Source organism: Clytia hemisphaerica, unplaced genomic scaffold (assembly GCF_902728285.1).
Source record: "Clytia hemisphaerica strain Z4C2 unplaced genomic scaffold, Clytia hemisphaerica genome assembly, whole genome shotgun sequence".
In the NCBI taxonomy this organism is placed as follows: Eukaryota; Metazoa; Cnidaria; class Hydrozoa; order Leptothecata; family Clytiidae; genus Clytia; species Clytia hemisphaerica.
Genome location: NW_027103443.1, coordinates 138,956 through 155,882, shown reverse-complemented (window position 1 = coordinate 155,882; position 16,927 = coordinate 138,956). Strand labels below are relative to the sequence as shown.

The window sequence follows — 16,927 nt, the reverse complement described above, 5'->3', positions numbered from 1 at the left end:
AGTTTCATTGACCTCTGGGGAGAAAAAAACTTTGTTTCGCTGACCAAAAAATGAAACAATTAAATTTGGTTTTTTATAACAATTTTTCCTCCATAAAAAATAATCCCTGTTTATTTTGTGTTGTTAGCCTCCTAAAAATAAACATACCAAATATAAATAAAATCGTTGCCCCAAAACAAAATAAATTCAATAAATTAGTCATTGTTTATTTTTCTATGACATGGTTACCTTATATACATCTTCTTCCAATTTTGACTTGACCCAGTTTGATACATTTATAATGATCTCAATGATGAATGACCTATTGAATTTTTTGAATTTGAGTAACTAAGATTTAACTTGGTAACAAATGGACTCAAGAAAGCCGCAATCCACACATAACAAAAATTAAGGGAAAAAAAAGAAAATCTTAGACAGAAAAAGGAAGTTGTAATAAAATCATGAAAAATAAAAGTCATGTCCTAAACAAAATAAAAGTTTTTAGACAATAAATCTATTGTTTTTACATTATTATTGTTGTTAGTATTTGTTTGTTTTATTGACCCACATCCAGCACTTTCATTATGGGTGTATTGGTGAGCAAAAACAAGAACGAAAATCAAGTTAATAGTAATTCCTCCTCGACTATGTAAGTAAAAAACCTTTTTAGAGGAAAGTGTGAAGTGGTAGATAGTCTGAGAACTGTTGGCCATTTTATTTGATCATTAGCCTCAGAATTTCAACCATCCTGGACATTTTCGCCGTATCAAAAACCGTCGAAAATGTTTTGTCAGATCCGGTACTAGTGGTTCCTTTGACAGTTATAATTGTCTCGCTAAATTGAACATTAATTATTCGGGCATTTGTATATATCGAATTCTCTGTTTGTTTTGAAATAGCGAGGGTTAGCTGTATCACAGGAATCGAACCATCTAACGGATTATCCGGTCAAGACATTTCACCATTGTTTGCTTGAGTGCACCTTTGTATTTGTAACTACATGCAGGACTTTGATAGACACCCCTGTGTCACAGACCCGTTGGGACCCCAGCCCCACTAAAAAATTTAGCAAAAATTTCTTCCACGGTGAGAAAATACCCTTGAATTTCAGCCCCACTGGGAAATTGACTTTGATTTCATCCCCACTCAAAATTCCATATTTAAAAATGCACTCCAAAACTAATCTTGGAACATTATAATTTTTATCCCCATTGGGATTTCAATAGGAATTTTCCCCACTGAGGAAAAAAGTTCCACCGGGGCTGCGAGACAGGGTTGTTTATAGGTTAAATGATATCAAATGTCTGTAGTCGTTGTTCAGTGGCGTGGTGGGAAAATTTCTCTGGGGTGGCCAAGGCAAATGTGGCGCCCTTTTTAAAGATTTTTTTTTTTTGGCGCCCCTCTCTATACGCTCATTATGAACACAAAAAAGGAAGTGTGCGAGCGAAGCGAGCCAGAAAATTTTGAGTTTTTGAGGCGATGAGGGGCGCCATTTTTGTTTTTTCATTTGTCAATCTTTCGATATGGGCGCCTGAAAAATCCTTCTTGGCGTCCCTTATTTTTGGGCGCCCCTTCTCAAAAGGGCTCCACCACGCCACTGATTGTACTAAAGCATTCATTGATATTAACTGACCCTTTTAAGTTTGAATCCAGACCCCTTGTAGACTTGATAGGTGTATTGTTTTACAGGAACTTTCATTTTGTCCATAGATCATCCACGCCTTCAAATGCAGACACACCAAGAACTCAACAGGCTAAAGGTAATGGAAGTGGTTTTTTAACCCAATTATTTTTTTACCCTTTGACTATCTTTCCTTTTTCATATCAATGAAATCTTGAGGCGTTAACCAATGAAGTATGAAGGGCTAGAATCGAATCTCCTTGGTAGGATTTGAAGCCAACAAATCCTACCAAAGTTGCGTGGCCTAGCGCGGCCCTCCTTGTTTTTACACAAATGGTAGATTGAAACTAAAATTTACCGATAAATTTTGAAAAAATATCACTCGAAAACAAAAGAATTACTAGATTCAATACGTCGTCAAAAATACGGCGCATATTTTAAGGCTTCACTTTTTCTTGCCTGAGAAAGGTTAGAGATTCGATTCTAGCCCTTCGGGCTTATACTTCATTGGGACTCTCCATGAATGTAAATTTGAAATTTGGTCAGAAACCAGTCCGTAAAACACACACCCTTTTCCAGAATGGATGAATTACTAAAGCTTATGAGTTTAAATTTGGATCAGCCATGGGTCTTGATTATATGATAATAATTATATGACAATGTGCAAAATTTCAAGTCTGACACATGCATTGTTGGTACATACAGCGTAATATTGCTTTAATTTTGATATATAAGCTTTTTTTGACAGATTTTTCTAAATCATATGACAAGAATATTCAAAATTATTGATACATTTTTTAGAAGCCAAGAAAAGTCAAAAGAAGAAGGAGAAAAGCGACCAGATTCTTACCAAACTTCTGAATGGTGATCTGACCATTGATGTACCGTCTCAAGCGAAATTAATTCGTATTTATATCAGTGCTAATTCAAAAGGTCTGTGATTTTTCCTTGTTATGTGGTCTTACCTGGCCAACCAGTTTTTTTCGAATAACGGATCTATCCGATATCATTGTTGCCAATTCATTTGAGTTGCGTGTCCCTGTTTCCTTCTGAGGGTATCGGCAAATGTGATCTGGTTGCCCAGTAAGGGTATACCATGTGCCCTCTAGTGACCGCCCAGCAATCCGTGGGGAAAGGTCAATTTGTTAGGTATCTAAATTAAGTGACACAAGCAATTAATACATACAAAACACTTTAAAAAAACAGTTTTAAGTCTTGTACTGTAAAGTGAGGATGTTGAGGAGTAAATTGAACTTACCTATAATTAATGGGGTGTATAATTGATAATGATAATATCCTTGAACAGAATCGGCTGAAAATCAAATGATGAATGAAAAAAAATTAGAACATGTCATCTTTCCATATTTGCCTTGTCGTTTTATCTACTATTTTATGCGAAAAGTTGCATTCTAAGTTCTATTCAAAAGAGACATGAATAGTAACACATTGTTGGAAAGATCACTTTGATTGGACGGTTTTTAAAGGGACATTAAAGTAGTAAACTGTAAACATTGCGCGAACCACGTGTCATTAAAGAGAACAATTAAAATCACGAGTCCAAAACAAACTTTGTAAAACAATTGAACTATCAAAATTAGCCATATTTGGCTTGATGATTTATTTTGACATGTGATATTTGTTTTGATTTTGTATCCGCTGCATACAGTTTGTTTACAAATTTCGCAAGTATTGTTATGTCCCTTTAAGGCATACCAGAAGTTAAAAAGATTCATCATTCTATGTATGACATAAACATTTTTTAAGAACATCCAAAATTTAAGCTTGCTTAACTTTTTGAGTTCTCAAGTTTTCCTAAAGTGTTCTTAGAATGTCCTTAATTTCATCAACCCATTCTGTGAGTGTTTTTGCGCAATTTTCTAAGAAATTGGGTGTTCTGGAGTCCATGAATCCTTCAAGGGTTCGTAAGATGTTCCTGATATTCTGGTCATCGAAGCTTTATGTTCTCATATAGTAAAAACGCGGAATCTTTAAAAATTAATGATTAATAATTTTTACAGTCAACCAAAAATATATCATACTTAGATACCACGGCTGAACGAAATGCATTGATGACGAGAGTATATCCAAAGTTGAAAGAATATTGTCAATCCACTGGATATGATTTTCAAGTGGTGGACATGAGATGGGGTGTACGTGACGAAGCTACCGCTGACCATATGACGTCAGAATTGTGTATGAAAGAATTGCAATTGTGTCAAGATATTTCTGCGGGCCCAAGTTTTGTCGTAAGTATTTCATAGTCTTTATTTTGGTTGTTTCAAAATGTTGCAAGTTTATGCTTTTGAAATATGAAGATTCTGCGAATAATCTTGAAAATCTAAACTTTAAACTATAATGAGAGGGAAAACTTGGTATAAATTTTCAAATTTTGTTCTTAGGTTATATTTAGCTCGAAGATTTCTTTAAATAATTCTCATTTTTGAGAAAAAGATAAAGAAAAATGAACTGACTTAATTGTATTGATAATCATACTTGATGTTGCAGAATCATCTACAGTTGACGCTCTTTAACTCGAACCTCTACACCGTTTTTTTTATAAGAACATCCAAAAATTTTGAAGCCTTCGGAAACTTCGTAACTTTTTTAGTTTTAAGCCTAAAAATGTTCTTAACATGTTCTTTTACCATTGTGAGTATTTTTGTCCATTTTCTTAAGAAATTGGCCATTTTAGAGTCCACAAAGTCTTAAAATGTTCTTAACTTTCGGCCATCGAAGCCTTATGTTCTTATATAGTTTGTTCCTATAAAAAAACGTGTATAACTCGAATGTCTTCTTAACTCAAACAAGTTTTCTCATCCCTTCAATTGACAATAAGGGATTACTCCATAAGCTTACTCCATATACTTACTCCATAAGCTTACTCCATAAGCTTACTCCATATCTCGGAATTTCCTTAATTCGAACAAATTTGCGATCCCCGTGCGTGCTCGAGTTATGGAAACTCACTGTATGTTAAAATTTGTTCCTTTTTCAGTCCTTTCTTTCTCACAAATACGGTTACCGACCATTTCCGCCGAAAATTGTCGCCACCGAATTCGAAACGATGTTGAAAGTCGTTGAAGAACAAACCGACAAAGATCTCCTTCAGAAATGGTTTCTGAAAGACGACAATTCAATCCCTGAAATGTACATCTTACAACCTATTACAGAAGTTTTACCAAATTATGAAAATCCTGAAGCGAGTAAAAAACAGCGTTCTAAGGCAACCGGGGAATGGTTTAAATCATTCAACCAAATGCAATTGGTTTTGAGAGATGCATCTAATAAAGTTTTAAGTGAAGAAGATGCAATCAAATATTCTATTTCAGGTATATTGACCTTTATTCCTAAAAATTTCAATAAATACTGCACAATTGGCTATATATTTCGCGAAGACTGTGGTCCTTGGGAACTGGCTCTTGAAGTGCGGTTTGTAAGAGATATAAGTGACGTTCAAAAAAGTTATGGATCAATCCTTAACAACGTGGGCGACTTGTGTAGTTTAAATTGGGAATCTCTATTCAACATACGATAGCAGTATCTAAAACAAACTAAGTCACAACCCCGTTCCACATTATTTGGCTCTTAATTCATTCTTTCTGTCTGTCTGCCTGTCGTTTTTTATTTTAAATCGCAATCTATTAAAATTTCAATATTGCAATTTTTCAGTAACCGAAAATGAAATCGAGCAAGGATGCAGTGAAATCAAGAACCCTGATGATTCTGCTCATTGGTTCAACAGAACCATCATGGACATAGCACGTTACCAAGACGACAAAGCTTCTAGAATGTTTATCGATAAAAATGGTCAAGAAATTGACCAAAATGCAATTGATTTAGTCAACGATTTACGTGAGAACAAACTCCCATCTATGCTTTCCTCCAATAGTATCACGACTTATGATTTGTCATGGTTGCCAGAGTTTGGTGTGGACCCAGAACAATCTGAACTTCATAAAGAATATTTGGATAAATTGTGTGTGGATTTCGAACGTATTATGAAAGAGAAGATTGACCGGTGTATCGCTAAAAGGTACAAAGCCAGTTGTTTGAAATTACGATTGTATGTTAGCAAATGTGTTGTCCTAGCTGCACTCTTGTATCTTGCATGTTGGCGTATCCAAAGTTACAAGAAAATTAACATGATCTTTATTTTAATTGGAAAGGGAGAGGCTCGTTATTACACATTTTGTAATACAAAAAATAAGTATATAGAACGTACGGGTCCGAGGCGAAAAGAAATACGGGCCATAGTAAAAACAATTTTAAGGCTTTTGTGGTTCTTTTTAGATGGTCTGGAAACGTTAGTTAAACAGTCTCATTGAGAACATTCGAATACTTTTTGAAATTTTAACATATTTTTTCGTTTTCCCCACAGAGACAATTCACTTAGTGATGACGAAGTAGTCGGTGAGATTATTCACCATCAATCTTTCTGTCGTCAAAAAGTGTCGGAATTTACGGGCCGTCGTAAACTATTGATGAAGATACTTCCATTGTTGGATGATGATGACGAGGATGAGGAAGAGAATGAAATGAAATTACAAGAAGTCGGTGCAAGTGAAGCAGGGGAACAAAAAACAGTATGTTTAGAAATTATGCGATCTCCCTAAATCAGAGACTTCGGTAATAATGACTGCTACAATGGAAGTTAGTGAAGGTTCTCAAAACTAATGAAGAAAAGTTCTTCTGTTATTAATCCAGTCATCACATTAAAGATATTTAAGTACCTTCTCTAACCGTTGTTGCATTGCTGCACCAGATTTAAAAATAGATTGTAGCAGGTACAAACTTCACTTCAATTACCCTGATTAATTTTAGAAGGTCAAAATTTTCTTTGCAATTGAAAAGGTAACAAATCTTCAATCTGGGCATCTTTCTGGTAAATTAAGGTCCTAATTATTAACTTCGCGGGATGCTTTTCCAGTGTCGCGGATATCAAAGTTTTCAAAGCATTCCAGTTCAACATTACTTCTGAACATTCTAGGTGGAAGATCGACCAGCTGTAGACACCACTGAAAAAGAACAAAAGGAAAGGCAAGCGGTGGATACAACCGAAAAAGAACAAAAGGAAAGAAAAGGGAAAGAAACAGAAGAGGAATCGGAACAAAAAGAAGAAGAAAATGATGAGGAGGATGAGGAAGAACAAACACGAAAAGGAAAAGGAAAAAAAGGTCGAAAACAACAAAATAAACAACAACAGAAACAGCAGCAACAAAATCAACAAAAAAGAGGAAAAGGAAAAGGTATATCCATTTTTTCATTGGAGGCTTTTCAGGAATCTTTTCGTCCAAATCGAACGAGCGGAATTTCATTGTAATACAAAAGGCAAAATCATAATGAACATTTTTTCTGCTAATACCACGCCTGTTTTCATTTTATAAAAGTTAGGAAGGCCGCTGCTTTCTCAATAACAAAAGCTTATTTGGCAGACCCAATAGTTTTGTAGGCCCTAATTGACACTGTAATTATCCATTTTCTATGAGTGTCATAAAAATCTGCTCTTCTAGACAAATTTTGCGCCCCCTTGTCTACACTAATGAGGCCCATCTTTTAAATTCATTTTTATGTGAAATCATTTTAGGCAAAAAACAGAAACGATTCCACGACTCTGATGAAGAAGACGAAGAGAAAGAAGAACAACCGCAACAAGAACAAGAAAAGAAACCCATCAAGCTTTGCCCCGATGAAGAACGAAACTCACCTATTTTCATTCATGGCAAACCTGGCTCTGGGTTATCTTCCATAATGGCTAAAATTGCATTGACAGCAAATTATGAATTTCCAGAACGATTATTGATCACTCGTTTTATTGGTTGCACTGAAGGATCTATTGATTTGTTTGAATTGATTTATTCCATCTGTTGCCAACTGAAGAGAGCTCTCCAGATGGGTGTGGCCTCTCGACCGAAGGTAAAATATTATTCTCTCAACATGTGTGTACGTGATCAAAAGGTTTGAAGCATATTAAAAGTGCAACAGGCGATAAAATTTGTTTGTAGTACACGTTTTTTTATATTCATAATATGGACCATTGCAATGTCTTCAATGGACCCAACAGCTGATTGGTTATAAGTGACATGATGACTGAATTTACGTTAATAGAGAGATATTCTACGGCTACGGTTGCGGGGCTGCCCATGCGGGTCGTCACCAAAGGCGATATGTCGTTGTATACTTTGCTCTGTACGGGAAAAACACCAAAACATCGTATAAGCAAAGTCGACATAATACCGTACGTCAAATATCGAATTTGCTTTCACCCGCCATTACTTGCCTTACTCGCCATTTCCCTCGCCACTTTAACCGTAGTCGTAGAGAATTCCAGATACATAATCTCGCTGATTACAACCGATTAGCTGTTGGGTCCGTTATGTAATGTCAGAAGACATTTGCAATGGTGCATATCATGAATAAGAAACACCTGTAAAATGAACATGACGCTGAAAATGGTCCGAAAAATAAGGAATTGTTAAGGAACTACACTGGCTGAGCATAAGAAAACAAGTTAATACAAGTCACATACTTAGTAAGTCCAAACTTAGAAGCTCAATAAGGAATTTTAAGACTGAAATTCTCTGTAAAAATAAGGAACTGCAGGCTCGGAGCCAAGTTAAGGTTCCTTATAAGAAAATGTGTGTCTAAAAATGGAAAAATTGAAACTTGAAAATTTTCATTTTATTTTACGACGTCGGTTAGTATTTCAGCTGACACCGTCACCACCACCATCATTTATGCCATATTTTAACTTTGCTTTCGACCTTTTTTCCAGGCTTTGCCAGAAATGATCGAACATTTCCACACCACCCTTGAGGAAACCTATGAGCATGGACGAGAAATCTTGTTCATCGTTGATGGTCTTGATAAACTGAATGTGGGTGCAAATCAACAAACACAATGGTTAATGACACAGTTACCATCAAATTGTCGAATGTTAGTCTCTTTGTCGCCGAATGATGAAGCTCTGGTATCGATCAAGGTGAGAATGATGGCCTTTTTTGCACTGAATCTAAGGTTTTCTTGATTTCTTTTCTGTTTTTCCAGCCACGGTCAATAAAACAAATACAGTCGAGTCCTCAAATCTCCGTAAACCGAAATACTTCATAACTCAAAGGTTTTTTTCTGGTCCTTTGAAAGGATTACTAGGTTATTTTGCGCCTTCACCTTTTGATATTTCACTAGGTGGAGCAATTACTTTGTGTTCTCCCTCCTGCTTACCAGTAACGGGAACATGACTGTGGTTGCACATAATCAATCTACTTGTGTGCGTCCAAATTTTGATCCCCTTTTAGAAAATGTATTAATCGAATTTAATACGTTCATCTGGATTTATATTTCGGGAATGGTTTGCTGCGTTGATCATTATACACGGTTTTGGTTAAGTTTTAGGATTTTCTTTTTTTTTTTGATTAGCAATTTTAAGTAACCAGGTTATCGTTTTTCTTTTAGGACGAATTCAAAGGTTCATCGTTTATCGAGGTCGGAGGATTACAACCAAAAGCTTGTAAATCTCTCATCAACAAATGGCTTTCATGCAGCAAACGAAAACTTACCGATGAACAATATGGTATTCTATCAGAATGTTACCGAAAATCACCGACACCTCTCTTTCTCAGGTTCTGTTTTGATCAAGCTACTAAATGGAAATCTTATCATGACATCGAAGACTGCTCGTTAGAATCAAACATCAAAGATTCTATCGATCGTATATTCTCAGACTTGGAAAAAGTTCACGGTCAGACTCTGGTTAGTCATACAATTGGATTGATCAGAGCTTCCAGACATGGACTTTCAGATTCTGAGATCGAAGATCTTTTATCCATTGATGATGAAGTTCTTAATGATATTTACCAGCAATGGTCTCCACCAATGAGACGTGTCTCCTCCTTCACTTGGATTCAGATTCGAAACGCGTTAGGATTCTGTTTGACTCGTAAGAATGTCAATGGTATTGTTCTCAACACATTCAGTCATTCACAAATTCAAGATGCAGCCAGTGAGAGATACCACAAAGATGCTGATGACCTTGAAACTTTCCGGGAATTGTTGGTTGACTATTTTATGGGAACGTGGAGCAATGGTGTTTGCAAACCAACTAAAGCTGGTATTAGTGGCGCTAAAGATGCTAGCGAACCACAGCGCGAAGATAGGCTTGTGGCTTCACAACCAAACAGATTCAAGCATGAGAATTCACCTGGGGAGCACTACAATTACCGAAAATTGAGCGAACTGCCTTTCCATTTAATGAAACTCAAAGACGTTGAAAAGATCAAAGACAATCTACTGTTTAATTTTGATTTCCTTGTAGCCACCATGCAAGCCCTTGGAGTTCAAGCTTTATTAAATACAGTATCTGAAGCCTCGAAGCTGTTTTCAAATGATGAAGATATCAGTTATCTTTACAGTATCTTGACAAGCGCTTTACCAGTGCTTGAGAAATTCCCAGACCAGCTTGCTTGTCAAATAGCTGGTCGTGTGGACGAGGAAGCACCTAAGTCTGGTATCATTGGTATGCTGGAGAGAATCAAAGAATCAGATCAGCCTTATTTCATCCCAACTAAGAAATGCTTCCAAACAGAAGAAGTGGTTTCAACTCCTGAGGGATTTAAAGGACACACTGATGCCATCAATGATGTCGTGGTTTTAGACAATGGCAAAAAGCTTTTGACCGTCTCAGAAGATAAATCACTAAGGTATAATTTCTTCATCTTGTGAAACCATCACAGTTGTTTAAAAAGGAATCATAAAAACAGCGCGTGCAACGCCAGAACCCTTTGACGTCGAAAATGTTGAATAAGAATACACGGGTTGCAAAATCATATCAGTGCAGACAAAACATGTGATTACTCGAAAAGATTCACGTGATTTTATTTCCATGTTACTTGCTTTACAACTTACAGCTGGTAATCTTATTAGTGTCAATACATTCGAACCAATCAGAAATAAATGTCATGTAACAAGCACATAAAAATCAAAAATTGACTTATGTATTTTTGATTCAGTTTCATTACGCTTTTACATTCAATTAATTTTATTTTATGATTCATTTTAGAATTTGGAAGGTAGACAACTCAAGTGAAATACAAATGAATGAATTTGAAGATCCCATCATTAACGTCTTTCCTTATCAAAACGATGAAAAAGCAATTTTACTCTTCAAGTCAAAACTTCTTGGTGAGCTTGTATTTGATAATTTCTGAATACCTTATCGGCCCCTTTACGTCGCCCCTTATTGCGCCGAAGCTCAATTCCCCCATTTTTTAGCCCGGTCCTAATTTAATTCCGATCCCTTACGCCGGCCCTTATTATGCGTGGAACGAAAGATGACGGCAATAAGGGCCGGCGTAGAAAGGGCTTACAATGTATGAAATTTTGGCGTGTTTCTTTCGCATATTTCGACATTTCCTCGTAAAAGAACCCAAAGGGGCCTTAGAAAAATACATTCAAATCTCATCCTTTTTGGTAAAGAGATTAATTTTTCTGGCTGACTTAATAAAAATTCTTACGTGTTCAATGAGACAGGGGTATAATTGGAAAACTCATTTCCGAAGAATGAAGTATCGTCCGCTCAGAATTCCTGGTCGTTTTAATGATATGTCTTTCATTTATTCCAGCTGTAAATCTCTCGGACTTCGAAACGATATACGAGGAGTCATTCCAAGGTGAAAGAATCGGGGCTCTAACACCTGACGGATCACGTTTTGTTATGTTATGTACGGAAAAGAAAAACTACCGTGTTGCGATTTATGACGTATCCATGGATGAATTGGTAAGTCTAGGCAACTTAGATTAGATTTGTCTTTCCTCCACTAAACCTTTACGTTTAAGTTTATGTTTCTCTTATTTTAAGCTGATGGAAGTAGTACACAACGTACTTAGCTCGAGGCTGATCATTATATTGCCCATGATATCTATAAAGTTGATACAAGATCAACTGAATTTAGAGTATTGCTAAAGATTCTCCATTATTTCGGGAAAAAAAATTGTACTTTTTTGACTTTTCACTCTTCTTTGACTCGAGTTTGTGAAAACCGACCCTTAGAGAGACTAATTTAAAATTTTCTGATTTTTGCAACATTTAGAGAGACTTTGGAAGTTGAAAAACCCGATCCTTCAGGCACGCATATATCCTGAACCCATTTTTACCTAAAGTACACCCCCCTCCGGGAGATGTTCACACTCGATTGAATTCATTCATTTCATTTAAGGTTAAAGAAAGAGATTTCGAGCATCCTATATCGAAAGCAGGTGTTACTGGTTCACACTTCAAAGAACAAATCAAAGTCAACAACGAATACATTGCATTCACGTCAGGGACAAACGAGTCTATTAATCTCCGTAAAATTAACGACCGCAAATTTACCGAAGAAATCACACCATCTTCGCCGTTCCAAATTTTCTCGCTCTCTGAAGACGGTACAGTACGTATAATGTCTGTCATTGAACAAAAATCACGTTTCAAGCCGAAGAAAGTTTATTTCGCCATTCTTAAAATCGGAGAAAGAGGACAAGTCGGGAGAGAAGCGAGCGAAGATATAGCGGAGATTGAACATGAATTTGTCAGCAAATCGTTACATCTTGATTTACCCAATATTGATGGAGGAGTTCAAAACAAAGACATGGATCCGTATCCATGGGGACCTGATGATTACATTCTTGTTTGGATGGTTTACAATTCAAAACAAATTAATTTATTTGGAAGTCAGAATAAACACGAGCGAATGGTGTATGAATTGGTAAGATTCATTTTTCGAGAGAAAAAACGCCTAAAAAGAGCTTTTAAAGCGTTTCTAAGCTATTTTAGTGAAAATTCGTCGGTTCTGCCCCCTTCGCTGGACTTCAATGGGTCTAATCCTTTGTAAGGGCCACGAGGTTTAGGACCATTGGGAACCTGCTTAGTCCCGTGTGGAGCAAAGAATACGCTTAACTAAGGCTACAGTAAAACGCTGTAAGCTTACAGCGTAAGCCCGGGCGACTCTGGAGGCATTCTCGTCTGAGTTGTCTGACAAAGTTGTCCAGGGCTTTTCTTTGGAGTTCTCGGATAACTCATTTTCTTCGCTGTGTTTTAGAATGTAAAGATATTTAGTAGGGGGCAACTTATAAAATCCGTAGCATCTTCCGTGGATATAAAGGTCAGTGGTTCAGACCCTAAAACATAAATCTGTTTATTCCACCTTTGCTACTTCACATTTGTTTGAAACAATTTGATGCTTGTCACACGTGACTTTCAAATCTACGACTTTTTTCCACATAGCCGATTTCAAGCAAACAGAAGATATGCAATGCTCGTATATTGGATAGTAAAAGAATCTTGGTGATTTCAAAAACATCATCCAAAGAACCTGTTATTGAGATCCTGGAGGTAATTTGATGAAAATTATACACCCTACTGGCTAAGACTCCACATCGTCTAAAGCCAAATAGGTCGTTTTACTGAAGCTTTTAAAAACTTCACCTTTTTAATCTGAATGAATTTTTATTTGACGAATTAGACAAAACTAATAGCAAGGTTTAGGTATCGATAGATAATTCACGCCGTTTGATGAATTTCTTCTAGCCTTCTATAACTTTTCTACGGACTAGCCCGAAAGCAAGGTACTTACCCCGTAAAGAAGTCAACTTTCCTTCTAGAACGTATTTCTGCTTGATATTTTATGTAATGACAACAACAACACGACTTTGAATGGCATTCTCTTTACATTTTGATAATTTTTGAAAACTTCAGTTGATAATGGCTGAAAATTATTTAATTTGTTCCTAAGGCTGATGACTTGGATATAAAATCAGGACCAGATTTGATGGAAGCACGTGAGACACAATATGAAGATTTTAAAGAACTTGAAGATGAAGATGAAGATGAAAACGAAGATGAAGAAGGAGATGAGAAAAGTGCAGTGTCAGCGGAAGCAGCCGGTGATGGGGATATCTTATGTCTTCGTAACCCTAATCCCAACTCTAATATGATGATCTCTATCGATCCATCAGAGATGTTATTGAATGTGTGGGATACTACTCTACATGTTGTCACCAAATCATTCTCGTTGGGTTTCGTACCTAAACTTATGCAGTTTATTGACGGGAATCGTGTTTTAATGTTGAACGAGAGGAAGAACTCGTTTATGCTTTTACACGTGATTGAAGATGAATTGGTGATGAAACAACAAGGGAGCAATGATGCTACCCAGAATGCCCAGAGTCGAGATCAGCTTCAAAATCAACAAAACGAACCCCCTCACCAGCAGCAAGAACAACAACAGCAAGGCCAACCAGGGAACGCCAACCTTGAAAATAACACTCAGCCTGAAAACAACACTCAGCCTGAAAACGACGTCATCGAAGACCAAGTTATGTTTCATTCATCAGACAAATATATCTCAAGACATATTACACCTGGATTAAATGATAAAGTTGTTTGGATTAAGCAGACAAATGAATTTGCGATTACAGATGAACGAAATAATTTGAAAATCTTCAGTTTGGAGACAGGTTAGTGGCTTTTTGTTTATCTCCTAAAAATTAAACTTAAAGGGTCTTGAAAGTACCCGAGTCAGAATCACTTAAAGTCAGCTGGGTGTGTATTTATAAATACAAAGGCAGTTGAAATCAATTATGGAATGTTATTTGTATCCGACACTCAAAACTGTACCCAAGCTAAATGTATCAGAATAACAAGGGCTGCCAGATGTGAATAGTTGAATGAATGGAATAAGGAATCAATAGGCTATTTCAAAGTCGCAAAGTGTAATGGGTAATCAGGACCATTGCGCGCACGCTAATAACGACTTACTATTGGTCTAATGTTTTGAAAAAGTTTGAATATTTTTGTATCTCGCCAACGAGAAACTGTTAATCAGTCCTGATTATCCATGACCCATTTCGACTGTGAAATGGCCTATGCTTATGAAATGTACACAAAATTAAAGTCGAGAAAATTAAAAATTCTTTAAAAACACGACGTTTGACGTTGACGTTTTGGTCAAAAACCAGTTTTTGAAACAAAATATTTTTTTAATTTCCAGGTAACCAAGTTGAACTTATAGAAACAAAGATGCGCGATGATTGTCAACGAATCTTGGGAAATCAAGATGGTAGCATCATCGTGATGTTCTTTTCGGATGAAGATCAAGAAAAAGTTTCTGCGCATGTGTACAACATGACCACGAGGTCAAAAGTTGGAGAAATTGAGAGAGGAGTTGGTTTCAGCAGTGATTTCAAGCTGGCAGCTCTCTCCGAGAATGGACAACAATTGTTTATTCCAAATAAGGTATGAATGCATCTCCTTCACATAGTCCCTTGAACCTTTAGTAGGATTGCGAAGCTTAAAGTTTTCTTAATCTGTTGAAAGTTGACATTTAAACTGTGAATGTAAAATTCAGATAGTTTGAGATATTTTGCTTGTAGATTTCTTCAATGGTCATGAGTAAAAAATTAACTCTGTTTGAACGTTGAGAAATTCAAGATACAAGTGTTTGAATATTTTACTAAGAAAATGGTAGAACTTTAAACTGTGTAAGAACCAAATTTTCAGAACATTGGATGTTTTGCTCAAAAGATTTCATTCCATTTGATTAGCCATTTAAAAAGAATCTCAAAATTAACACCTGTCAAAAGGAATAATTTTACATTCGCAACGCACTGTATCCTTTTAAACCATATCTGGTTTCATGAATTCTTCGTATTTGTCGTTTGGGCATTTCTATTTCCACCATAACTTCGTCCCATCTCATCAGCAACTTTTCACTTTTTAGGAGAAGAACAGCATTTTGATTTTCGATGTTTCCAATGGCTCCTTACTCAACACCCGGCCGCCCTTTGGTAATTTTAACAGCAGCAAAACCCTACCGCCCTTTGGAAAAACCCTCCCTCCCATTGGCGGTTACAATCCAAAGACAGATACTACTATTACAAAGAAAGTGCTTCAGACGCCCGCGACCGCTCGAAAAGAAGCTTATTTACCACCCGTCTTAGTTGCTGGCGTAACAACCATTTCCAAAGGAGTTGAATACCATTTTTTGAGATGTTACGAAGACCAAACCTGGCAACCTTTAGTCGAAGTGCGACTTCCTAGCGCCGTTGTTGAGGTCCACTTTTCTGCGTCGCAAGATGAGAAAGATGGCGTTTACCTTTTGGTGGAAACTGAGGAGTCATTACTTTTGTTTGATTTCTCGGCTGTGGTCAGTCACAAGACGATTCAGTATGTAGCCAACTTATGTCTTGGTGACAGCAAAGGATGTTATCAATTCTGCAAGAGACGAATCATCGCTGCAAGTGTACCCAAGACTGAAAGATTAGTCTTCTTTCAGTTATGCAATGATGAGATGGTATCTCCTGAACAGAAACACGTCAAACCTGTCAAATTATAAAGATTACCTTAAAAGAGAACTAATTCTAGCGGGATCTAATTTTCGCGGTCGAAAAAAAAAACAAAAATCACATTTTCACCGTTTACCCTGTCTTGGACACATTTCTTTCATTTCCCTTGAGATTTTTCAATAATTTTTTGAAAAATGGTCAAATTTGTAATTCGTGGATTCTAATTTTCGCAGTTTTTCCGAAAATTAGTTCCCTTAAGGTACAATGGTGAATTCATTGATTTTGGATTAGTAACTTTATAGTTACCTCTCTCTAATCCGATGTTCAAGGAACTAAAACTTTTCTTCGAAGTAAAAATAAAGAATTTGCTCATTTATTGGATCAGAGATTATTAATTGATTTTGGATATGATCATTAAATGGCAGCATCTCTGACGATACCGAGAGCTGAAATTCTTACTTATGGTACGTACGCAAATCAAAATACATTTACATAAACGCCAAGAATTCTACGGAGCATTTAAAAGAATGAAATTTCATTTAAAAGAATGAAATTTCTTTTGAATCTTTAAGCGGCACACCACTGGAACCTAACGTAATAAGACTTTCATTGAAAAAAAGGTTACTCTTAATCTTGGATATCCATATGTGGTGGCAGTTTATGTGGTGCTAAAACCACCAACTTTTATATAATGTAAATAATTATGTGTAAAAAGCAAAATTATTATGAAAGAATTTTCATAAGTTACAGTATTAAACCATCCTCCATATATGAGATTGAGGTCAAGTTGTTCAAACAATATTTATTAAAGCATTCTTCTCTTCTCTTAACTTAAAATCTCTTTTTGACATACAACGCCTCTCCATAATTCGATTAATTTTAGATGATACAAATTTGTTCGAGTTATGGAGAATTAGTGTAGAATTCGTTAATGAACTTTAACGATGGACAAAGAAGTGTGCTAAAAAGTTATACAGCGATTTTGATGTAGAGTCTACTGTTCTTAAATTATCT

The 16,927-nt window shown here is 36.3% G+C and overlaps 1 protein-coding gene across 1 annotated transcript; it reads left to right on the top strand.

Annotated features, from left to right (window-relative positions):
* The first annotated feature begins 385 nt into the window (after nt 1-385).
* Nucleotides 386-16,673, top strand: LOC136798170 (NACHT and WD repeat domain-containing protein 2-like). Its single transcript, XM_067054751.1, has 18 exons — nt 386-628; nt 1,690-1,739; nt 2,402-2,533; nt 3,644-3,846; nt 4,596-4,929; nt 5,270-5,633; nt 5,979-6,183; nt 6,588-6,846; nt 7,185-7,513; nt 8,373-8,579; nt 9,050-10,293; nt 10,653-10,774; nt 11,215-11,369; nt 11,809-12,336; nt 12,855-12,962; nt 13,363-14,086; nt 14,620-14,864; nt 15,349-16,673. The coding sequence occupies exons 1-18, from the start codon at nt 564-566 to the stop codon at nt 15,961-15,963; spliced, it is 5,889 nt and encodes a 1,962-aa protein (XP_066910852.1). The 5' UTR covers nt 386-563; the 3' UTR covers nt 15,964-16,673.
* Nucleotides 16,674-16,927: the final 254 nt, after the last annotated feature.